At 31.5% G+C, this 27,664-nt stretch overlaps 1 protein-coding gene across 1 annotated transcript; it reads right to left on the bottom strand.

The window, feature by feature from the left end:
• Positions 1 to 240: 240 nt before the first annotated feature.
• LOC108917450 (echinoderm microtubule-associated protein-like 2) lies at positions 241 to 19,115 on the bottom strand. Its single transcript, XM_018724047.1, has 12 exons — positions 18,996 to 19,115; positions 15,987 to 16,521; positions 14,387 to 14,458; positions 5,654 to 5,959; positions 4,856 to 4,928; positions 4,590 to 4,796; positions 4,134 to 4,529; positions 3,813 to 4,070; positions 2,797 to 3,051; positions 2,655 to 2,742; positions 2,370 to 2,596; positions 241 to 1,372 (listed from the first exon to the last, which is right to left on the bottom strand). Exons 1-12 carry the CDS (start codon positions 19,102 to 19,104, stop codon positions 1,247 to 1,249), a joined length of 2,652 nt encoding a protein of 883 aa, XP_018579563.1. The 5' UTR covers positions 19,105 to 19,115; the 3' UTR covers positions 241 to 1,246.
• Positions 19,116 to 27,664: the final 8,549 nt, after the last annotated feature.

Raw genomic sequence — 27,664 nt, 5'->3', positions numbered from 1 at the left:
AATAAAACTGAAACGTTTTAAAAACTAAGTTAAATTCAGGGTGAGTCCTTAGTTGTTTATAGCATTTATAAATATTTTTTCAAATATTATTTTTCAAAAAACTTAAAATCTACTGTACATCTGTAACGGGTCTCGTACTGTTGTTAATCAAAATGTTGCGTTAATGGGAATAAAAATATTTTGAAATTAAAAAAATGTCGGAAGGTCTTAGGAACGGTGGGGACAATTAGAACAATTTTAAATTATATCATACTTATATTATCACACATATACACAGAAGTAAGAATATTTTTGTAATTCCAAAAATCACGGTGTAAAAAAATCAACATAAAAAAAAATTACTTATGAAATTAATTACTTTCTTAATTAAATAAAACACGTACAAGAAATATAAGTAAATATATGTGGCACAAATATACTAACAATTACATTTCATAAATTTTCAAAATCGACATAGAAATAGTGCCAATGTGAATATCTTTGTACTTTTGTGAATTAAAGGTAAATATCAAATATCATTTAAAAACATGTATCAAAAAAGTTACAAAGAGAAACTAAATAGTAGATTCTTCTAAAACTCTATGTGTCGGTGTATTAGTTACATACAAGGCCACTTTAAACTGTTTTCATTCTAGACACATAGCACATTAAAGTACAGGTTATCTATCATATTTAAACTTCGGGGTTTGTTATCTCGGTTATAAACTTTTAAGATAAAAAAATGGTAAATACAGATGTAGATATTTTTAAATTTAATGTTTTCAAAAAAATAAAAACAAAAACGTTATTTATGATTTTCTTAAATCGAACACCATAAATATTTTGTTAAAATGCTTTAATAGGATAATACGCGATATATGCACAAGAGTATGAGTGTGACGAGACGCAATTTCTTTCTAACACATGTTTACAACACTCTTGGTCATATTTTCTTTATTGTAAGAGAGATCCATTAAAATTCGCTGTAATCTTATGATTTTTTGAAACTTATGCTCAAGATTTTTGAAAACAATAAAAAATTCAGAATGTACCTATAATTTTTGTATTCACCATTCACCTTAAAAAACCGATAACCGAGATAGTTCTTCAGGCAAAATGCAATAGACGACGCTGTACGTACACATAAATAGGGCAGATTTCTATCAATGTTATATTTAATATCTATAACATGTGGAAACAATAAATAGGAGTGTTGATTTTAAGGCAAACAGTTGGTTAACGACGTAATGCGATAGCGGATGGGGTCTTAAAAGACTGTCCACTGAAGGACGGCAGTGTCTTTACCTCCAACCGAGACTAACCTAGTGTCGTCATGTAAGAAGCTGACGGCTGTCACGTGGCTGCTATGACCTCCATAGGTGTGGCACAGAGACTAAAAAAGTTATAAATATATGTTTAGAATGTAGTAAATTGGTTCCTACATAAAAATTTAAAATAACACTGGCAGGTCTGCTCCGCTTTTACATTCGAGTTTAGATTGAGATTTGCTTTCCAAAAAGCCTTTCTAATAAATTAGCTTCTTCTGTCTTGCAATTGTTACAGTTGATCTAAGTTGTGATTAGTCCTCGCAAAAGTAAATTTTTTCCTGTATTGATCACGTTCACAGACTGGTTTTAATGGTTCTTTGACGTCGCCTCCCCAATGTTCTATATCACTCTCTCTTGACCGACAAAGGGCGTTAGTATTTTTTGGATCGCCAAGCTTTTATGGGTGCATATAAATTTCGCTGACAAAGTTTACCTCGGATGTTCAGAAAAAAGTAATATGTACCCTTGAATGGTTTGTATGCATTAGGACGTAATTTCACAAAATATTTTGATTAAACTCACATATATGGGTGATTTTATTTATGATGGTTCATCTATTCACACGAATCTGAACGTGTCAAAATAAACAGGAAATACTTTCACATACACAGTCTGGCTATTAAGTTTTACGGCTGACTTTATTGCGGCGATGTACATGGCGCTATCTATGTGCAGTCAACGGAACTACATAGTACTCCGAGCAACCGCACAAAATTTTATCAATATATCTACTACGAAATTATAATGTTTTGCGTAAAACGAGTTTTTGATAGTTGTCATAGAAATGCACATTGAATAGCGTATGTATAGCTCGAGTCCCGTTTTAAAACCAGTAAAACAGCCATGGAAACGTATGAACTGTATGATGAGGAATGTGTATCATGCCCGACTGTGTTTCTGTGGTTTGGGAGGTTTCGTATTGGCCGAGACAGCATGCACGACGACGAGAGGATGGGGCGTCCCCACACAAGCCAAACGAACGAAAACATTGAAACTGTGCGCTCTGCGCCAATGTCTGATCGTCAGTTTTCTATTACAAGAGTATAATTAAACCATACATACCTTAGTCTGGATGACAGGGTAAGAGAACAATTTCACTTTCCCAAAATCATCGCCAGTTGCCATTAGCTGCGTATCGTGGCTGCGATCACAAGTATTAACATCCGTGCCGTCAGCATTCTCGGGCCAAATTCCGACTGTTGTAAACGTCAACGTGCAGGTATTATTTGCCCATTCCACGTCCCTCATTATGCTGCTTTGAGGTATTTGTCGACAAGTACCAGCATTCCCTGTCAGCAATAAGAAAAATTACTAATACCTTCGACATTACAAGACAATTATACTTACAGTATAGTAATTCGTAATCTCCAGAATTGCTTCTGATCGTTTGGCTATCATTAGCCCAATCAATGTGAGTTACGTAACTAGAATGACCCTAAAATTACAGTTAATTATTAGAGACTGTAAAAAAGTCATTATATGCACTTACGGTGCATCTGCCGACTCTGCTATACTTCGATCCGTCTTCAGACACCTGATAGATATAAAGCTGGTTATCGCGTGAACCCAATGCAACCATTGCACCGTCGGGAGAGAACTGGATCACCTGGATGGGTTCATTACCGTCCACATGTTGTCCTAGGAGATCTCTCGTTTGTGAATCGAAAATCATCCACCTTCCGTTTGTGCAACCGACTAGTATGCAGGTTCCGTCTGTTGAAAAGGCCACACTTTGTGCTTGTTCCTATAGAATGAGCAAATGATGGTTAATATGAACATCTATAAAATCGTGGGCGTTATTTCAAGAATTGGGATGAACAACAGAAACATGAAACAATATTTCTGCTAGATATGAACGAAGTAGTGATTCAAAGCCAAAAATTCACTGCTCTTAACAGAAGTGTGCCCAGACAATACGAATAAACGCCAAAAAGCATGGCAGCGAGATACGACAATCGCCTCGTCAAGGAAGCCGTGACCCAATACGGCAGACAAACACAAACGACCTAGACACCAACTCTTTGACCCGGGGTAAAAATACCAAATGTTAATGTAAATTATAACTCGCGTATTCATTTAATATCGAGGGCTTCATAACAAAGGGGCGTATCAACCAAATTACAATTTATAACAGGCTTATGTTCATACGCCTCTACGTCATGTTCGGGAGATGTAAAATGGTTCATATACAATTAATATAATAACACCAATAAAATTTTAATTATTGTCAATACCGATACACTGGACTAAGGAACTATGCTCCACCCTTTTGGTGGCTTATACGCACGAAAATACAATTTTCATGATTTAGGTTCATACGTCCCTCTGTTGTGATTCGAATATGTTGTTTTCTGGTTTGCTAAATAATTCCCTAAAAGTTAGTGAAAATAAATTTATTGTAAGAAGACGTATCCACACTTTGTAACTTTCCCAAATTAGTTTCAGCGACATCTTAATTCATTATATTTATACCTATTATGAAGTAAAAAATGTATGTTAACTTACCCCGATATCTTTACTCCAAAGAATGCTGTGCGACATTGAATCCCATAGCTGTAATACTTTATCATATCCACCCGTTACGAATTGGGGGACACTAGGATGCGGAGCCAAGCCCCATAGTTCATCTGTGTGCCCTAAAATAATAGGCTGAAACCCAAGCTGAGATGTGCCGTTTAAGATACAATTCCGGGTCGTGCCAACTAGGAGTTGTGAACCTCTGCCTTCGGATATCACACGTATGCCACCAAAATGACCTTCAATCTGAAATGTTAGAAATTAAATTAGCCGTCATATTCTCCGATACAACTTTTATTAAATGCTTACCTGGCTTACAACACCAGTCATCGCCAAACTGTAGCTGAACTCCACAATCCTACCGTCTTTTCCACCTCCGGTCAGAACGCTGCCATCTTTAAGAACGCATATCGTGAATATAGGTCCTTCGTGAACATTTTTTATGAATTTCCATATGGTATTGGTACCTCGCCCCCATATAGCAAGGTTCCCGTTGGAATCACCAGTTATCGTTTCGCCCGTTTGAAGGAACGCAACGCAAGTGACATATTTCGGTTTATCTCGAGTTTCAAAGATTCCCATTCTCTTGTACAAAGTCCCTCCCACGTCCAAAGACCAGAAAGCGATATGACTCTTCCCGCAAGTGACGATGGTGTTTCTGTCTAGTGGATGGAACTCGGCTGCTACTATTGTATCCACTGAACACTAAAATCATTACAATAGATAATTAGTGAAGGTGAATTTCCAAGTTGGGTGAGCTATTACTTTAGTTTCAGTTATTTTATACCCATTTTCCCCTTTCTGCCAGTCCCATACGGAAATATTATGATCAGTCGCTTCATCTATGGCTAATAAAAGAGACCCCCCGTCTGCTTTACTGAATGAGAGACAACAGACGGCCAGATCGAAGTCGTTCATCCCAATGACGGCCTGAGTATGAAGAGAAACAGAATTCCATACTCTTATATGGGGCTAAAAGGTAAGTAGTGATTAGAAAATAGGTACATGTTTGCAAATTTATACAAAATTACCCTTGCGTCTCTCCTATCGTGGCCTGCACATTGGCCTGTGGCCACTAACATTTTGTTGGGATGTATTGCGAGACTAAAACAATGTAATTTTTAGGTAAATGAAAAAATATACACAGGATGGTAGTAGACACCTTCTAATAATAGAAAGAATTCTTTAAGACTGTTTTAACTTTGATACGAACCAACCTGTGTACGCTTATTCTCGAAAATGTTGGTGAAGTACATTAATTTTTTTTTTCATTTTAAAATTCCTTCAGGTTAAATTATATTTAATACAAACAACAAAATTGTAACAGCTTATGAGAAATATTAAATCATAGGATAATTTTCTTGTCTGGAAAATTAAAATTACGGGTCTAATTATGTAAAATTGCTATCAACTAATATGTAAAATGGTATTAAGTCGTGTAAAGCCAACCTTGGTCACAAAATGTTATTTTTAAAAATAATTACCTCAATTGCAAATAATTAATTAAGGCAGAACAATTCACTACCTGTAGCCTTCAAGGAAAAATAAGACACCTTTTACTAGATACCTACATAAACACATTGTGAAAAATCAATGTTAATTCAATTACATGCATAGGTTCTGTAAAATGACAAATAACTTCCCATTACATACAAGTCGATTTCCAACTCCTATTTCACAAACGGTAGTTTATAAATGAAATTAAATAGTAAACAATAAAAACAATAAAACTGCCATACTGAATTTCAATTAACATTTTCTATAAAGAAAATTTTTCAGGTACGAACGATAGATTCTCTTCAATGAAATTATAGATATGCAGGTGTTACCTTTTAACATCATCAGTGTGTTCTACGTAGTGCCTCTGGTTTTGCTCTTCAACGTTGTATAAAACTACAACGGCAGCAACAAAGTATACCATCTCTCCTGTAGGCAGGAAATATAAATTTGATCGGCAGTCTCTCCCCCTGTACCCGTAAACCCAGTCCAGTTTCAGTTTTCTTGAGGGAGCCGTACTAACTTTGGTGATCTCATAGTTTTCGGATAACTCCGTGGGGGCATACAAGATGATCGGGCGACCCTTGAGGAATATCTTGATGGTTTTATCTTCTTCATTGTAGGTGGCGTCTTTTGTCCTACAAATATAAAGAGGATTAGGGTTTTATACAAAATTCAATTTTTGCAGAAACTTATTTATGAATTCCAGATCAAAAAAGAGCGGTTTCAAATTTATATAAGAAAAAATTTTAAAATAATTAAAACATGCCCAAATAAATAAACAAAAACCGAAATAATTCATACAGTTTTTCAGATTATCCAGTAATCCTGAAACTTCCTATAAGAACAGGACAACATAAAATACCTATATTACACTTATATACAAAATGGGATAAAAATGCAAAGAACTAAAAAATAAAATACACTTGCGTGAAGGTAAAAAATTAAAACATTTTTGCATAATCATGTACATATATGTACAGTATTAAACTAAAACAGTTTTTTTAATCCAAAACCCCTTTTCTAACTCCTGGATTTAATTTGTTTTATTATTTTATTAAAGCTTTACAAAAATTCAAGTTTCTTGACCAAACTTTGACATGACATAATAATAATAAAATATGTAAAAGCTTTGTACTGTGTAAAACCAGTGAAAAGTATTAAAAAAGGGTGTGCAGCATTACTTTGCACTGGATATTCTTAATTCTTAAAACAATAAGCACTTTCTTCACTTCCATATTTTCAAAAAAAAAAAATGTAAATCGATAATATACATATAGAAATATTATTCAAATGAGACATATAATTGTAATATTAATATTGAAATGACCTAGTTATGAACCTTATAAAATATGCACTACCTACTTCCACTTATCGTTATAGTTCCAACATGCGAGGCGATAATTAAGGTAAAAAAAATTGATTCTAGCTGGTTCCAATATTTTTTCGTTCTTGTGAAGGTAAAAATTGAAGCATAAAATAGTCAAAGGTAAAATTTTATAATATTAAGAAACATCGGAACATTAAAATTTAAGAAAAGCTTCATTAAAACAAATAGAAAACGAGAGTAACATTTTTTATTCTCGAAAAACTAACCAGTGGTGAGTTTTGAGGTGTTTCACAGTTCACAAAACAGTCCAAAAACCACAATATTATTCAACAGTGCACTCAGTGCAGTAGACCAAAAATAAAAGCAGGTTTAATTTTGCCCAAATCCTTGAAACAAAATTTAGTTATTTAATTATGGAAATATGGAAATTGTGGAATTTATCTTCCATTATTCAAATAAGAAACTCGAAGATACCTCGAAGAAATTTTATACTTTGTATAAAAAGTTCACCAAAATATTCGTATACTTGCGAAACTACGCCGCAACTAAAAAAAATTTGGAAATATTGATTTTAACTTCTCGTATTTTGTAACGACAGGTGAAAAATTACGTGGCCATTTTTTTTATAAATAGGCATCGTCTTTTAGATGATTTATAGGCCCATAAAGAAAACTTCCATGATAAAAAATTTTCTAATGGAATTTGCAAAATAAGAAATTAAAATAGAAGAAAAATATTTTTTTCCACATGGAGCTAATAAATATAATTATTTTTTTATCTCTCGCAAAATTTTCTTAAGTTACAACATAATGAATTTTGGAAAATGGGAAGAGTTAGCATCAAATTAAAATTTAAATAGGTACTTATAACTACGAATGAAATTTAATTCTGTGAAAAATAAAAGTAATATGTACCTAATTGTATTGTCAGAACAACAATATTTTGCACCAACAATATTTTGTACATACAGGTTCGGAAAGTTCCGATGGTCCATCTGCCGTTACGCGGAGCGATAAAGTAAGACATATAAATTCATGCGATAGAGAAGGATGGCTATAATGAAGGCGTCTCATAGTCAGCGCCCGTTTCGCCCTTCCACAAATAAGAAGCGGATCTTATTTGTGGAAGGGCGAAATGCTTTGAGAGATCTCAGAGTGGGCACCTATTACTTCAATTTCTTATTTGGCAAATGTCATTGACATTTTTTCATCATAAAAGTTCTTTTTACGGACCCAAAAATATTTTATAAAATTGTGTTAACTAACGATTCGCTGACTTGCACAATATTTTGTAGACACTGACTTACAAGAGACAATAAAGAATTAACTGCTTTTGGTCAGATGTAAATATCTCAATCCTGTCTTTCGAAAAACGCAATCGATATTTTTCGAAAATCGAAAATTCATCGTACAACAAAAAGTAATCGATAAATCAAAAAATGGATTATTTTGCCGAATTCAGAATGAAAAAAATACAAATATAAATAAAACTTTATTGATACTGACTGAGTGGTTGCAAGGATATTAAGGCATACGGCAGACATACATACTAGGATGTAGGTATTTTTAGAGGTCGCTCGAAAACATTTTAGGTACCTACACTACTTTTAAAGTTAAAATAATTATGAGTGACCTTTAGAAATTAAAATATCCATCTGAAATTTTCAGAATCGAGAGTTTTTCAACCTAGAAAATGACAAAATAATGAGAAAAAAAATCAATTTTTGACGATTTTGGAAACTTTTAAAAATCTTCAGCGACCTCTACAAAAATTTTTTTGCGCTGATTTTTTTAGGGGGCTCTCAAAACATGAATAACATATTTTCACAAGATACACGAAAAAAAAACAGTTTTTTTTTGAGTCACCCTAATACATACAAATTTTGAGTTTTTTTGTGAGGCATGGCCACTGTATGACATTGAAAGTTCGAGACTATTTTTTCTAGAAAGGAAAAAACATCCCTATATATGCGCCGCCGCGTCGTATTTATTTTAACTTGGCGATTGTATATTAATTTTAAAATTAATAATAAAAACATTAAAAAAAACCTCGAATGTAGAGGTTAATTTTTTTTCTTAAAGAGGCGTTTTCTACACATTTATTTTAAGTATAGAGTAATTTACACTTACTTCTTATTCTTATTAGCTTACTTTTTATGTTTGTTCTGCAATTTAAGTTTCCCATGAAAATTTTAAATACAGGATGTTGGGAAAGTGTAAAGTTTCTAATTAGTTAAACAGATTCAAACGTGCAGACTACATTTTTTTTCAGATACTCGTACATATGGATATAGGTATGTATATGCCAGAAATTTGAAAAAATTACTTCTGTTTTATCAAAAATTATATTTATTTGATTAACTGCAGGTAAAATACCTAAAGCAGGTTTGGTTGTACCGCAGGCATATTTTATCACAAAGTACAAAGCGGTTTGTTTTATTTGCAATCACATGTAATCTATAAGATATTGCACCAGTTTTTGTTGACTAACTGTTGCCCTCTATTATTTAAAACAACAACGTATGCAAATTCCGACCATGGGAAATGCGAAACCCGTATATACCCCACTTTTAATCATTACAAAAATAAAGAATAGGTCGCACAAAATAAAATTTGTTATTACGCAACGTAGGTAAAATAGGAAAGAAATAAATAATAGCTTCCTGTGATTATTTGCAATAAGCGACATAGTAGATATAAAAACAAATAATGAATGGTGTGCAACTAATTGATTCATAAATATAATATTTCTTACATTATGGAGAGGTTCCGCCAAAAGAGCGAATTCACACAAAACTCGTGAAATCCAAATCACAACTGAGAGAGACCTTTTTCGGCCGCAAATTCGCGTCTGTCGTTACAAGTGGTTGCCCATGTATCGAGGATTTACCGTATTATGCGGTATAACGCCGAACACCATTGCAAGTGAGCCGCTTACAATTTTTATACGGCATTGTTATTTTCATGGAATAAGCGGAAATCGATAGAACGTTAATGAGGAAAAAATATACTGCCACGATCGGTTCTCTAATGGCTTTTTGTTCTTATAAATTAAATACCTAGTCAAAACTCGGATAAGGTAAGGTTATATTGCTGAACCGCATTATATACCGCAGTTGAATTTTCTGCTGTAGGATGGTTTAATGCGAATATTGATGCGTCATATTGTTAGCGGGAACAGCATAGGCGCGCTTGAGAACTAAAAGTAGGTTGAATAAGGAGGCAAAGTAGAAATACAAAATTCTCGTCAAAGTAAATATATGGGAATTTCATTGGAATATGTCTTAATAAATAAGGACCTCAACATGTTTAGACGAGGAATTTTTCTCGGCACTAATGTTCAGAGTGAAGTTTGTTAAAGTTTATCTGGAAAGTATTATTGTGCATGTGTAATATAAAAGCAGCATAAGGTAATTGAATAAGGATAGGATAATGGCATATTCCCACTAGTATATTCCAATACCAATTGGAATTGATGAGTCATTATCGACACCAAGAAATAATATTTTTTTTCTCTATAACCCTAGCAATGATTAGGCATTTGAAAATTAATATACAGTTCAGCGTGCAATATACATGCCGAAGCAAAGTAGGAACAGATTGTACTTTAGAATATATATCAATGTTTTTCATTTTCCCTATTAGAGTATAAAAATAAAGTACATGTTATGAAATTCTATTCATCTTACAATTCTCATATGGTCAATCATTCTGTTGGAGTTAGGTGTGCAGCTTATGTAGCATTAGAGAAAAGTCTTCACTATTGCAACAACCATATGTTACAATTTCGAGCCTTATACACGCCGTCATGTTGCAGATTTCTCTGAATGTTACGTACATTTGTAAACTGGTTCATTATAAATCATACCCCTCTATCTCTCTCTTTAAAGACATCTCATTTTTCTTTCACACAATAAGTCTAGTTGATCAATGTTAAAAAAAACTAATTTCTTCATTCAGTTATAAAATAAGTATCCAAGTGTTTATTAAAATTTGTTAAAAACCACGCTGTAGAAAAAAAAATCAATCAAAAAGTTTTGTACGAAAAAAATAATACAATAACTTTTGAAGACGAAAGTAAAAAACCACGGCCATGGACGTGTAACTTTTAACCTCTTATCATCAGTTAGTACCTTTAAATTCGTGTTATCTCACAATTAATGCAATAAGATAGTAGAATGATGGAATAACCGTATACGATCTATAAATAGGACAACCTTGCCTTCATGTATATGCTTTGTATAAATGCATAACAGGTAATACCGTAATTAAACTGTTTTACTTAAATTAATTGACACGTCATATTATTATTATACATACACAGGGTTTCCCACGTAAGACGGATTCTCCCATAGCTCTGGTAATATCAATAATACAAAAAAAGATTGCACTAAATTAGTTTTTTCACATTTTGAAATTATATTAGATTATACAGGAAGTTCAATTTCTTCTAGGCATTACACATAACTAAATTTTTTGAAATACATATAATATTCTAATTCTATATTATGTATTTCAATTCTATTCAGTTCTTTTTGTAATTTTAGAAAAATTCGAGCTGGTTTACATTTTTTGTTGTTATTTCCACTTTAAAAAATGTATCTTGTTTAATTTCGGACATGTTTGGGTTTGACGTTTTTGAGGTTGCTGCAGATCTATTTTTTGCCATCGAATGGCAACCAAAAGGCACGACCTATATAGGCCCAATATTTGTTTATCAATGTAATTCTAAAATTGAAAGAAGAATTTGAAAAAGATAAGAGGGGCAAAGGCAAAAGATCTGAATAAATGAGACATCCTGTATAACCAAAATAATTTCTCCTTTGATGGAGCTTATAAACCAACAATAGCAAAAATGGAATACAAAATATTGCCGTTACATAGATTAAATGCCGTGCTTTTGTTATTGATTTTATTCCATACTTTACAATGATTAAAAAGAAAATTTTACTAAGTTTTCCAAGCATTTGTTTGTTTTTTTACCAATGAATGATGTAATGTTTATTTTCGAGTACCTATCAAAAGATCATCGTTAGTCAAAATTGTAGCCTTCACACTACAACAAAATTAGTAATACACCTACACCCACTTGATCTATAAGACAACAAATTTGTAATACTTAAATAATTCAACGAATTAGGTTACATTACATGCCTTATTCAAAAATTACCAACGAATTGGCCACACAAACGTGTCGTCGGTCGTCGGTAATTTACCGGAACATGTGATCAGTCACATTTGGTCATTTATTGATAATTTTCATATTTCAAAAGTTATGTTTCTTAGAATTGATTTTCTGATATGGTTATTGTACATTTCAAAGCAGTTTTTATGTTTTTTATAACATAAGAACTGCCTTCTCATTCTTCTCATACCAGTTAGAGAAATAACAAATAACATATGTTATTTGTAAAATTTTAAAGTAACCACATGAAATGTTATCTTATTTGATCATATTTAACAAAGAAAAATAATTATTGACAACTATAAATAATGATTTTAATGGAATTATTGAAACAGAGGTAAAAATTTGTCAATGGAATTTGGAAAGTAAATAATTAAGCCATTTTTAAATTTTATAATTAGTAAAAAGTACAAAAATAAATCAATTATAAAATATTTTTAAAATATACATATATTTCTTCATTCTTCATACTTTAATTTAGCCAACATAGAGTTGAAGTTTTATATGTCAATAGAAGACCATACTATTTAATTAGACACATTTCATTATTAGTTACAGACAAAAATAATTTCTTTAATTTTAGTATAAACATCCTATAATTTGCAAATAAAATACCTCTGGACTGATTGTGAGGTATATTTGGCCAAACATAATATTTTGTTGCTTCGACGAAATATTTTTGTCCCTTCCCATAAATATACTCTGCATAGAGGCCATAGAGGATCATTCTCTTACAAAAATAACGAAAATATTAATTAGTAAATATTTGTAACTGTTCCAAGAGATAAAATTCACAAGGAGCATGTTACGTTTTAACACCTATACTTTCTCATCGTCAGTTAGGCAACACTCCACACACTTCGTGGATGGTACGGTTTTGTTATGTTTCCGTTAATTGTTACATAAAGTTTTTTTAAGATACGAGTGCAACATTTATGTCATAAACATGAAATGTAGCTATTTATTATTTAAATAAACAATTTAAAATTAAAAATTATTTACATCAACTTGTGCTATGACTATGATGAGGCAATCTGGGAGAAAAAGAAATGATATATGTAATATTACATAAATTTTAATAAAGGATACTTGAATTATGACAGACCTATCACATCTTTTTTAAAAGCTGTCGTTTAAAAGCTATAAACGATATATAGTATGTATAAAATGTATATTTTGTTGCCTAATCTACAAAGTTAAGGCATAACCACTTACCGTAACTGTTGTTCATTACCTGAGAAAGACTGAATATTGAATATTTCTCTTCCATATTTAAGAATACATATTTTCTTATTGCTCTTGAAACCCTCCTTTTTGAGATATAAAAATCATTTAAGTCCTTTTGTGAATATATTATTTTTATAAACTCCTAATTTGCAGCAATCTGATAAAAGTTATATAACAAATTCGAAATCATTATCATCCAAAATAAAATTAGCATTTAAAAAATGTCAAAAAAGTATTAAAAAAAATGTAATCAGTATACTTATATGTACAATCATTGGTTGAGTTAAGATGTAATTTTTTCACACTGAATATATTTTTATTCATGTATGTATTGCATATTGGCTAATACCAAAGGGCTTTTTGTTACCAAGAGTTCCAAGGTCAAACATTTTTCAGGATATTCAGTTACTAATCTGCCATAGATCATCAGAAGATTCTATGATGAAAATTAAGGGAGTTATGAAGTTTAAAAACTTAAAACAATTTTTTGACATAATTAGGCAGTTTTTTCTAATATATTCTCTAATATATTTAATAATAATCTATTTTTTTCTAAATATAAAAAACCAGCGACGCGCAAACCCGAAAATTAAGTTTGTGCTTTCTCTGTCCACATAAAATTGTACCTGACGATGTATGTCCGCGTTAGTACTCTTCACGTCAAACTGGAAAAAAATTGCTTATCGAATTTCCCGACTATAATATAGTTTTAATTAATTCAACTTCAAAACCCTACATTTTGGAAACGAAGAAGAATATTTCGACAAAATTTTATTTGAATGATTTCTTATTTGATTAGTAACCAACACTTTGCATAAGAAAATATTCTTGAACATGCTTTCTCGTTTTTAAAACGCCGTTGTACATACATCCTGTGCATCGAGTTGTGATATACAAAATAGCCAACACATGCCGGTCGCTGCATTTGAATCCTATTCCTATTCCAGGCGCGGTCTGTTGCGTTAACTATTTAGTCTGTGGTGTTACTGATAGGATAAATATTAGCATGTAACAGGAAAGGATAGTTTATGATTGTTTACCTGCTATTATTTACATTTCACGGTTTATGAATTAAAACATATATAAGAGAACCAAAAAATGTCACATTATAAATGTTATTCAACTTTACATTAAACAAATATAAGTTAGTCAACAATGGTTGGCTCGTGAAAGTTAGTGTCGGTTAAATCTTATGAATACGAGTACATTTTACTAGTACCTAGATATTTACTATAATTTATATCAACATGATAAACATTTCATGAGCCGGCCTTTTTGCTAAATGATAATAATTAGTAAAAAAAAAAACAAAAAATGAACATACCCATGCTTAAAATTCGGTGTTGGAAAATTGTTTGCCTTAGTGTACAAATTTAAAAATGATTTTGTTGAAAACCTATAAACAAAAAGAAACAAAACTAAAACACATCAACCTACATGAAACAAATTATGATAATGAACAACACACATACATATAAAAAATAATTGCAAGTCTCAATCTGATTTGTCAATATCAAATTAGTTACAAGACATTTTAAAGCTGTCCCTCTTCAAAATAATTAAGTAATGCATAAATTCGATAAAAGGTTCGACTATTTCTTTTAGGAAAAGTACTTTAAACACATCAGTTTTTATTTATAATTGTCCAGAGTGACTCTTGTAAAAGTTATAGCATCATCGGTGAGAACAGTCGTTTTCGTACCATTTTCGTCGTCTTAAAAGAGCTCTTAGCAAGCTTATATAATGGACTCTTTTCTTCAGAAACTTTTTGATGAAAAAACACGGACATTTAGTTAGTCCACTCATACTCAATTCGTATTCAGCTGCAATATAAAAAGTCGAGTTCAAAAATTAATGAACTTGAGGTTACATCTCTGCCAAAAGTAATATAATATGGGCCAAACGCAAGACAGACATTAAATTATAAGTTTTTTTAGATCAGTGTTTTGCACCGACGACGACGATTCTGTAATTTGCTATGTCCATAATCCTCCCCCAAGAGTAAATAAATACATAAGCAAAAAACTCTGTAAGTGCTACTTCTCTACTCAAAATATTCGTAAATACTGAATGGATCGTAACATAAGCGATAGTAGTTGCTCATCTTATTCACGAGATGCGCAGTCCGTAGTAGAAGTTCAAACAAAGAATGAGCTCCGGTGCTTGTCTGGTAACGTCACTAATTCACGGGCAAGATAAATTTGGTCAAGTTACACACGTCACATTGACATTATATTACCCCCGTTTAGACCCGCCTTTACATTAATCTTGTCTGGACCCAGATTTAGATTCTTTTATTTCTTATTACCGAAATATAAGTAGTTGGGTCATGCGGACCGCTTTTACGTTCATAATTTAAACTTGACTCGCGTTGGATGCTGGTCACTTTTGTCCCTCAATCAGTACCTAATTCGTCTCAATCGGTTCATCCAATCGAAGGTTTTAAGCAGAAAAATGGTTTCATGTTTGTGCATGTTCATCTCATTTTCTGGGACGAACGATTTTATAGATGTGTCCACTTCAAAAATTACCTTGTTTTTTATTGAACTTGTGCGTTACTTTACTAACATTTTTATGATTTATAATCAAGATAGAGGCATCCTACTTTTTGTTTTTAGTATCATGGAAAAGACCACTGAATTTAATTATCTACGTTAAGTTGTTCTTTATAATAAGATCATAGTAACTTTCTAATTAACTGTAATATATTTGCAGTTTGCACAAATTATTTCTGGATCTCATGTTTCATAGGAATTCTGTAAAAGATAGAGATGAAGCTCATCAAACAACAATTTAAAAGTTTTGAAAAAAAATGGTACACTTTTTAAATGACTATGACAAATCAACTGAGACTTTGTTGGAATAACTTAACTAAGTTAGCACACCGGCATTAGTATGATACAAAAAAGGTAAAAACCACTTACTTGGATTGCATGCCACTCTGCGTCACCATACTACTTTGGTTGAAATCCCCCGTGGAACTCCACCTTTTATGCAGAGAGTTATTAACCACTGGACAGGGCGAGTTACTTGTGGGCTGTTTCTTCCCATTCAAGGGCAAAGGAGTCGCCCTTGGCGAGGGGGACGGAATCGGGCTAACGCTGCTTGAACTCTGACTATCGCTATGCAGACTTCCCGTAGACTGATAATGAACAGCTCTCCTTTGCGGTAGAGAAGACCCAGTGAATATCCTCCTCTGGGAGTCCATTTTAGAGGAGGAATAGCTGATTGGTCGTTGCCTTAATGAGTCTTTGGCAGTACCGTTGATTCGTATGGGTGTACTAGGGCTGGAGGGTATATTGTTGGACAGCCTCATACCCTCCAGGACGTTGAGACGACGCAAGGCTTCTGCTAGGGTTGCTTTGAGGCACACCAGTTCGTCCCCCTGTTCCAGCACCTTGCGTTCCAAGTCGGCCACCCTCCCGGCAACTCCACGGCTCTCTGCTTCAAGCATCTCATCTGTAAAAAACGAGAATATAAAGTCTCGCTTCGATGACACTTCTTAGTAATCATAAGCAGTTTACTGCGTCTACTTCTTCATGAAATCTGTACTCATCATTGTCAACCTATAAGAAGTCCGGAAGTAAATATTCTTTTTAATAATCTTCAGTTGTTGCATTAAGGGAATATTTCCATTAGGAGATAGAGTATTTTACATTGTAATGCCCAAAGAAATTTAATTTTTAATTTTATGATGACTTAGAGGCAATCAGTTCTTGGAGAGATATCAGTTCCATGGGAAAACATTCATTAGTTGCAAATTTTCATACGAAATACTGAATACTAATTAAGTTATTACAATTGTATTTTTTTTTTACAAAAATGTAGGTACTTGCTTTTGACAAATCTGGGTAATAGTGATTGCTTCAGTGACATCAGAATGACCTTGTATTTATATCACGAAGAATTTTGCATGGTAGGAACATGAATTTTAAAAAAATGAGGATGAACGATGACAACTTAACCTAAACAGGCTGACATATGTTAAATTAAGTTCACAGCATGTAAGATCGTGTGACCTATATTAGTTTCATCCTAGAAATGTGTTTTTTATCGCAAAGAAACAAATTAATCAGATTATGCATATGAAACATGAACATGGAATTATTATTATTTGAAAGTGAGGAAAACATAAATGTTTTAAAAAATATAAGGTCATTCTAGAGGATCTAATATTTTTTTTTGATATCGATGTCTTTATGGTAGGTACATATTTCAATTAGCTTTGCAATTTTTCAATATACGACGAATTTTAGAGAAAAGCAAACAAAATACTCACTATATACACTCATTAAATGCATGTTTTGGATTGCTGTTTTATATAGACTCATTTTTAACCACAAATATGTTGGAAGGATTAGAAAAAATATACCACAAGGTAGTAATTTTCAAGTCACCGACATTTTTTGAAATTTCAAATCACCAGCTTGCACGGTACTATTTTTAAGTAATGGCGAAATTAATCGACGTAAATATGTATAACCGCTTAGATATTAAGGTCATGAACTATATAAGAATATATTAAATATTGTCCATATTTTAATAATAAGTAAAGTATTTATGGTCACATAAGTATCTGCCTCAAAATTAAGTGAACTAATTACGTGAAAAATAATTTTTGCAATTAAATTTTTGACTAACTAGTGTAATCACGTTTAAAGTAGTACAAATACATGTTCTTTAGCATGATAATCGCAAGACTACATTTTAATAATACAGCAAAATACAACCCCCACCCTAAATTTTTATTTTCAAAATTCTCAATTAATTTACACGTACATTATATTTTTAAATGTTAATAAGTCAAGTTTACTAAATCTATTAATAAAATTCGTCGTGTCAGTTTATTATAAACAAACCTGTTATTATACACAGATACAGGTAACGGAAGAAGCTTCATTTTAAAGTTATTGAAATGACATCACGCCGCAACGCTGATTGCATAATAATTCTATAGAATATAAATAAATGGTCAGTCAGAACATTTCTGAATGTATAGGACACAGCTGCGGACTTTTTATTGATTCTCTTTCCTTTAGATGTCATGTCCTACAGAACTTAATTTCTACGCAATAAATGTAATAGGTAGGTATCAAACTTTTCATTGTAACAGTTATTCAGAAACGTTTTTTCTTATTTTCAAAGTAGAATCTAGTGGTCAAATTTGGCGTGATGAAAAATATGTACTAGATTTATTTTTATAAAATAAGAATTTAACAATTTGAACATGAATGTAGAAAGATGTTACTAGCAGCAGTTTTAAGTAATTTAATTACAATCGATCATAGCGACTTATACAAATTTTAACATTTAAAAGTGCGTATTGCCTTATTCCGCAATATTGTCATGGTCGGGTCATTCAATATGCGGGTGACACTATCCTAATTTCTCTACATAAAAAATATTCAGGGACATCGCATTATTTTGAAATATAATGCTCAAATCTGAACAGCTTCAATGACATCATCCATATGTTGATTCGATGAACATGAATGTTAAGACTTCTATTACCATGCCATAACAAATAGTATAAAATTACAAAAGGTCACTATATAGGATGTATAAAGATGAATTGGAGTTGATTGTATGACGTTACATTCAAATTCTTACAAGAGAATCTTCTCTGGCTACAACATCATTAATTCCAATATATCCTAATTAATGAAAAAGATTCAGATAAAATAGATAATTATATGTCTTTATTTCAGATTATTATGGATCACTACGTCTATATAGTTATTTTTTAACATATGTACCTACATACTTGGCGACAAAGAGTATTCCAGTAAATAAAAATTATGAACTTTTGTAATCATTTATTTATGTGAAAGAATTTCAAAATTAATTTAGTTGCAGCAAGTAGTACCACACTATCAATAAGAATATATAAAAATATAAGAGGAAAAGATAAATTTGTAAAAGAAAATACTTACGCCAGGCATTGTAAGTATCCGTAAAGTTGGGGCTCTCGAAATCGTTGGCACTTTTGTTGTTAAAAGACAGCTCGTCCGATCTCGAAAGATCATCTGCACTATCACTCATTTTCAATGCAACTTTAATGCATACCGTAATTGAAAATTAGTAATTAAAACACACTTTTCCAGAACATACAAACATTCATTCAAGCAAGCTAAATGTTGTCCACTTGGGAGTTCCGCATATATCAGTAACTCACAAATTCACACTGTAATTATTAATTATACCAGCTTAATTTAAAATGAAATCGAACTGCATCATAAAAACAGTTTACAAGCAAGTGCGGAGAGCCTGTTCAAATGTTTGTTAATGAGATTAAGTTTTATGGTATGTAAATATTCCACTTGGTAAATATAATACTATCAGAATGAACTTCCTACATCGCATGCATTAAAATTGAACAGCACATTACGTTTTATTCTGTCAGTAAAAATAAGTACTGTTTGATTCTTAGATTGGTACAGGGACACTCGGTCATAATTTTAATAAAATATCTATGTATATTTCCATCATTTCTTTAAACAGAATTGACCAAAACAATCAACACATATTTATTTATTTACTTCTCAAGTAGTACATTGGATATTCGTATATTTTTATTAAATTGTGTTTATCTTTAAAAAAAGTCAAAGAAACACCATGGAACGTATAGCTGAAGGAAAACTTTATATAGGTATATTACTAGGGTTGTGATTTATTCTGTGCTTTACTTAATTAACATTTTGTAATCAATTTCATAGTAAGTCTAATTTTTCTATGAAATTGCAACTAAAAAGGAAACACCCTCAACTTTATGTAGAAAGAATGTGCTTCCTTGATCTTTTATCGAGAAAGATAATTTATTCTACTAGGTGTGACGTGAAGATACATACTTATTATGCGCGGCATCCATTTATTTGCAAGTAAATTAACATCCTCTTCCTGTAGAGTGTAGATCAAACGTGTCTTGTACGAAAATTTATCACCTACATTCGCATTAGAAAAGAAATCTTAAAAATCAAGGCAACTGGATTAAATAGTAGTCTGTAATTGATTTTTAATTGAAATAAGTACCTTATACGCCAGAATATATTTTTATCTGCCCCCACTATAGTAAATAGTTTTTGAGGAGGCAAGTGAATTTTACCGTAGAAGTGAAAGTTGCTATGGACAACGAGAGGCTTACCTCTCGTTGTCCATAGGTAAGGTGAGGTACTGAAAGAAGCGATTTCGAGTTATAAATGTATATTTTATGAACAAATAAATAGAAATATTTGATGAAATTATATTTTATTAATTAATACGAATGAATATTTATAGTAATTGTACAGTTATTACATTTAGTACCATTTATAAAATCTGGATAATTATTACCCTAATTGTCACATTTTTCTCAAAATGATTAGACCGCTCTATTTCAATCACCGGAGGCTCAATATTATCTGACAGATCCATTAAAACAGCATGATGCGACGTTCTACTAGAACCTGGAATTGAAGTGTCATTGTAAAGAATCCTATTGGCTATTTCATTTTTGTTACTTAAACTGTCAGCAACACAACTTTCCGCAATTGTGGCTGATTTCCACCCACCATGTCTCTTGATTGCTAATACATCAACTTCTGTATTAGCCAGTAACGTTGCCGATGTTCTTCGGAATGAATGGCCTGTATATGTTTCAGGATGTTCTAGTTTCAAAAACCGTGCAATCTTATGAGGAATCATAAAAAGGGTATTCTTGCCGACTGGTTGGTTGTAATATCTATCTGCTTGATAGCGCATAAAAAAGCGTGAAATTTCAGTTTTAATTTTCAATCTAATCTTGATATATCTCTTGAGTGCTCCTAAAAACAAGAGACACTATCGATATTTTCAGTTGCCTGGTAAATCTTTTCTTTCAGAGAAAATAACTCGAAATCGGTTTGTTTTCCGAGTAAAATGAAAGAGACTTTTTCTCTGTACAATTAGGAATCGAAGTCAACGATAGAATTCCCCAAATTGTTGTATCAAACTCCTGAGATTGACATAACTCAATACAAATTCTGTAATTTTATATTTATTTAAGTCACCAGTTCAAGTTTTATCAGTCTGCGTCAAACATCTTCATATTTAGGTAAGCGTTTTGTTTTCCAAAAAATTTCATATTCTGTACTTAGAAATACAAGCGGTTTAGGACTTAGGTTCACACGAACTTTTATACTTAAAATATTTTAACAATCACCTCCGGAACTATTTTTACGTAGGTACTTAAGTTATCCATTACCTACTTTACTGAAAACAATAATTATTTAAGGAGAAGCGAGTTGAAAAAGCGTTTTTAATATAATGAACCATCTTGTAGAAGTCCGGGCAAGAAAACTAATTAATAACGTGCCTGGTCATCCGGACAATTAATTTGCATTTAGTCACAATGTTTTTCTCTACCAGCAAGAGAATACCTTATAAGAACCGTAGATGAAAGAAACAAGGCGCAAATATCTTTATTGACATTTTGCACTGAAGCCAATAAGTAAATATTTGCTAAAACTAGGGAAAACTACTTGTGTTATATAAATGAGACAGTGACAAAAGATTTACAATAACAAACGCCAATATCTAATAGATATTTATAAGTTTTATTACTTAATCACTACTGTATAAATAAACAATGCACCTGTTATTTACAGCACGTCTGTTTAACAAACGAACATTGCGCTTTTTGTTTTTCAAACACTTAAGTGTTAAATTGTGTTATATAAACAAGAGGTAAAGTAAAACATAAAATTTACTATGCATTTCTTTGTTAGAACTATCCTGTACGTTTGAAAACGTGCTTGTGTTTGTTTACATCAGTTTCTTCCTCTTTCAAATAGTGGTACGGGAAGCAATAATGACTTAACAGCGGATGTAATAAAACTTCCTCTGCGTCATTAATTTTTTATTATAATGCCTTTGTGGCCCTTCACAAAATATCTTTTCAAATATACAAAGTGACATTTCGTTGTTATTTTTGTTCATTCAATGAAATATAACTTATGTATAATTCTAAATGGACAAGAGCAGCAACTACTTGTAAGTAGATTCTTAAAGAAGTAACAGATATTTAATACTTAATTAATTCAGAAATTTCGTGGAAAATAAAATTTTGCAATAACGAGGTCAAATTTCAAAGGTAAGCATATAAAGCAAATTGTATAATGATATAGATTGCGTATCTATTTTACAGAATCCAATCCAAAAAACATAAATTGTTTTTTTAAGTTTTACTTGAAAATCAGGCTTTTTTCGAAAAACATAAGAGAGTAGTAATTTGTAGAAAATTGAAAGAAGAATCCGAAATTATCATGGTTGTTACCGTAAAGTAGCGTACTATTTTATTTAGAAAACTTTGGACTGGAGTAAATATTAGGAAAAGCCCTCAGAATTTGGATAATGTTTACGTAAATACATGTGTTCAATTTCAAATTATTTCACTTCCTAGTTTTTAAATTATTTAAAAAAATTAAAAATATTTTTAAATTTTTTTAAATAATAAATAAATAAATAAATAATAATCTTTTTTGATTTTAACATCCTGTATCTTTTTAACGAAGTGTCCTAGATAAAAACTTTATAGGAAAAACTCCCCTTAAAACTTGAAACGAGGTTTCATTTTTGGCCACCATTTGTGAATCACCATGTATATGTATTAGTTGTAAGAAAAATCTTAAGATAAATTATAAAAATAAAATACATAATAATGCAAGCTATTTTTGCAGCTAATTTAAAAGATAGATCAGACACATACAAACACAAAGGTATTAAATAAAAAACCAATTAACGTAAGTAATCGACTTTCTTAGGAAAAGGTCAACACTATTTTTAGGAAATGGTGGATATCGAAAAAAAGTAATAATCGTTATTTCAAAAGTGAATTGGGTCTCGACCCAATGAATTCGTTGCCCACATAATTGTGTGAAAAATTTTTGTTCCTATCCATATAATTAATGTGTAATATTTATTGAAAGATCAAAATTTGGATCTATTCTTAGTAATTGAAATTTGAAACATACTTGTTTATCGTTTGTAAAAAATTAAAACATGAATGTTGTTTTATACTTCACAAATAACACAATAGGTGATTTAGATTACTTTATTTTCAAAATTATTGGTTTTTGGAAAATGCCTCTAAATCAAATTCGACTAAATAAAATCGTTGAAAGATTGTTCGAATTGGAATATTAAATGAAACACATAAATTGTGTTTCTTAACGAATTGGCCAAAAAGTTGAAAAAATTAAATAGAATTGGTTCTCATTTGTTGGCTTGTGGATTGTGAATTTTTAGTAATTTTTAATTTCAATAGTAGTACCTTCTAGAACTCTAAATATTTAAAAAATATATTACAGATACGTATTTATTGTTCTGTCATCACTGTTTTTTATTTTAAAAGTTGATTCAATCTTCCGAAACAATCAAAGATATGACACAGATACAGCAAATTCTGATAATTTCTATATGTATAAATTTTTGAACAAATTATTGGGTTAAAAACGTTTTTAACAGAAACATTTCATCAATATTTATTAGAATATTCTGTTTGTTCCTATAAATAGCTGAAAAATTGTATTGAAAAGTACGAAAACAGGCGTTAAAGTATTATAGGAATTTAGAAAATCTTGGCAAATACATATTACTTAAATTCATTACAAAAATAAAGAAAACTGATTCAGAATAGATACTTACGCACTTCAATCTGTTTATTTCAAAAACATTTTTCATTTAAGAATAGAATAAAATGAGTTTTTAAAACTAAGCCATCCAAATGTAATTGTAATGAATTTTAATGAAGTTATCTATAGCAAATTTATTTCATAGTATTAATAAATTACTATCGTGTTTTTAATTTTAAATTGGTTTCTGTGTTTTTTCTAATTGCATTTGATATCTTAATGTTTAATACTATCTGCGAGACAGTTATTTTTTAATACCTAAGTAATATCTATTAATTTTTATTTGGCACCACATTTAGCTTTTGCTAGGCACACTTTCAATTGTTTATGTTTCTGTATTCATTATAGGGGCAATAAGGAATTACTCCAACAGACACATAACATTTAGCGATTCATTAAATGCTTACTTAATTACCACATTCGCACAATTTCACTACCATAATTAAGTAACTGAAAACAACTTAAATCGCAAGCACAACTTAATTACTGATGCGTTTCACTTCTGGTTCTTAACTATCACTAGTTTAATTGTTTTTGTTTTCTTTCAGCAATCGCCCAATAACATGCACATGTATTTGTTTGTGTAGGCGGAACTGAAAGCCGGTAGTTCGTCAACAGTCCACTGCTGGCGCTTTGCTCCAAATACAATGGTTTGAACGAGATAAAATCAATACAAAACCCCGCTATTAAAACCACGGATGGCGGCAGATCGGTTCTTTTGTTATTTTATTTACGATCCGCGGCCTTTTTTCTTTGTTTTTCTGTTTACTACGCCAATCGATCAGGAATGGGTACGGTTCATTTCAGAAATATAAGACACGTATAATCCTGATACCATTTCTATCACCCACTGTGCTGTTTATAATTTTTATACTTTGAGATTTCTTTTCTTTTTGTTTAGAAGTTGCAAGCATTTTAAAAAATATAATTTCATGTTTCAATCAAAGTAGCCTGATAAAAAAATGATGGTTGCTATAACAATAATTATTATTTGTAACAAATTAACAAATCTTGAGACTATAAAAATTGTTCAAAATGTCCACTCGAACGCAGCCTCACATCATGGAACTAGAGATTCCTTCACTCGAGATGATATTTAGATCATTTCTTATCTGGTTAGATGCATCCTGAATTCTTTCAAGTAACTGCTGACGATAGTGATTTCAACAGCCAAAGGATTTAGATCTGGGCAACGCGGTAGTAATGCTATTGGACCTAGTTGACCTATCCAATTATTCGAGAAGCAATGTTACTTGTCTTCCTCTATGTGGTGGTGCACCATCGTGTTGATACTACATATTTTGAACCATATTAAGCCCTACGTCATCAATCAAATCAAAACAGTTGTTTCCAAGAAGGTTCTATACAGATATGCATTTAAACGATCATTTAAAACATAACATGTACAGGCAATAAATATTGTTGAAAATGCTACCCCAAACGTTAAAACTGAAACGTTGCTGAAATCGTCTTGGTCTAATTGCGTGTGGATTTTGTAAATACCACATATGTCCATTATGATTATTATTTATGCAGTCTCTAGTAAAACACGCTTCATCAGACCTCATGACAAGCTAAATGAATCTATTATTTTGTGCATGTTGTTGCAGTTCTAATCGATGAGGAGCATCACCAGCATGTTATACATTTTGTCGATGAAGTGGCCCCAATACTGTTCCTTGAGGAATTCCATTAGTTACCTCTCCATAACTGCTAATATTATATCAACTTGCAGTTCATCTAATTTCCATTCTATGCAAATTTGATAAAAGCAAAAATTTCCTGCATACGGTTAAAAATAATAAAGGATATGAATGTCATTTTCTCTTGAATAAAGCTTGTTCTGAGTCAATGACTGAAAACATGTTTGGCCAGAGTATAAGTGCCCTTATTGAGAAATTCTGAAAAAGAATTTGTAATTTTAAACTTAAATATAGCATCGATAAATGCTATAGATTATCGCAGTATTTCTCACCTAGGAGATCATTAAAAAATGGTATTTTATTAAGTTTTGGCTGTACTGAATACAGTTTAATTGCATGAAGCGGGTATACATAGTGCAATATTTCGGGATTTGCAGTTATAAATCAAATAATCCTGTATCAGAACGGTAACACGATTAAAAAGCTCATTTAAGTTATGCAAACGTGGTACAATTATTAGCATACAGAACATTGCAGTGTGGGATATTTAATGATAATACTGGATATTAAACTTAAACCTGTTGTCGAACAAACCGTATTCAAGGTGAGAATATACGTATTGCCGTTTTTTATACTAGTACGGTGTCTGACAAAAACGCAATCGTATGGGCAATATGTGTGGGAAAATTTGATTAGTGACTATATCTCACAGAACTGTAGTCATGAAAGGAATACAATAATATCTAAATTTTATCTTTCTCAGCAATCTTATTTTAAGAGTTCATTGAACAACGTAGAAGAGCATTAATTACAAAACAAAAACTTAAAAATATATTAATATATGTAAGAGTACATTGAACTACACTTTTAATAAATGTATATATTTATTTGTCTTAGAGAAACTTGTTTACTTGTATATAACTTCAGGTACTAAAACAAGACCAGATTTCAACAATATAAATATTTCTAATGGGATATTTATTGAAATGTATCAGTTAAAGTAGGGTGTAATAACACCGTATGCAGGTCAAGACCACACATTGTGACTGAAATTAATGACGAATTTGATGCCAGTCGAAGTGATTAATTAACGACATTTTACTGGTACTGAAACGAATTGAATGGTCGTACGCGCGAAATATCTTTACATCGGCTTCAGAGAAAAAGAAAGTTTTGTTGTGCATGGAAAAAAAAACTGAAAAAATTAATGAGTAATGATCGGAAGTTTTAAATTAATCCTAAGACACCATTAAATTAGAACAAAACCAGTCGTTTTTTTTTCTGAAAAATGAAAGCATCTTTTCTGTAATTTTATTGCCTGCCCCAAAATAATGAAACTCATACTAGACGATATAATAAAAGTACTTTGTAAGAGAACTATATTTTGTTTAGTTTGTTTGCTTCTTAGTCAGTTATCCTGTTTTATTTATCATTATCGTCAATACTTAACGATGTTGCAAGAGCAAAAAATATTGTACATTGAAACAAATTATTATTGTGTTCATAAACCTTGAATTTCTCTCATAATTCATTTAGTGACATTAAGATATAACGTGAGTTAAGTCGTCAGAACCCGTCCCTGCCTTATATTAAATTTCCTTTACTAACCTGCTTTCATAAAACTTCCCACACAATAGAAGAGTTACTCTTGCATGAATCGGATAGTATTCTATTCGGCAATTTAGTTATTAAAATAACCGTTTTGTAGACTGCTGCTACGGTTAATTGCTGTCGTTAATCCGTAGTGAAAACTAACAATGCCGATAAATATAACTGTAGTAGCAGTGTCAGCTTGTTAAATTTTATCATATTTTGGAAGCAAATGACAAAAAATTCAAGCAATATATTTGCGTAAATAATGATTTACGTCTTATTAAGAAATTGATGGAAGTGATGATGCCTACTAAAAATATGTAAGGTTCTGATCTGTTATAAAAAAGATTACACAGACATGGCCTTCTAGCTTTTACATAGACAATTTCTAAATTAATGCTTAAGATGTATTCTGAGAACAAGAACCAGACTACTTGCTCTAAAACAACAGTCTTAGAAGCAACGACATCGTACAGAAAAAATATATTGGATCTTTTGTTTCTATCTGTAAAAGTTCAAGGCAGGCCCGGATCCAGAGGGGGTGGCGATGTGGCGATCGCCACCCCCAAAGCACAACATTTTTTAAAGATCTTCAATTTCTCCAAACGACAACAGGCAGTTAGTCGATATTAATGCAAGTCCCCCTTCCTAACCTACACCTTACGTCATCAAAAAAATAACAACAACAACAACAATAATAATAATAATAATAGTAATAAT

This window comes from Anoplophora glabripennis, unplaced genomic scaffold (genome assembly GCF_000390285.2).
Source record: "Anoplophora glabripennis isolate ALB-LARVAE unplaced genomic scaffold, Agla_2.0 scaffold4, whole genome shotgun sequence".
Classification (NCBI taxonomy): Eukaryota; Metazoa; Arthropoda; class Insecta; order Coleoptera; family Cerambycidae; genus Anoplophora; species Anoplophora glabripennis.
Note: the sequence above shows the minus strand (reverse complement) of the source record. Positions and strands in the feature narration are given on the sequence as shown.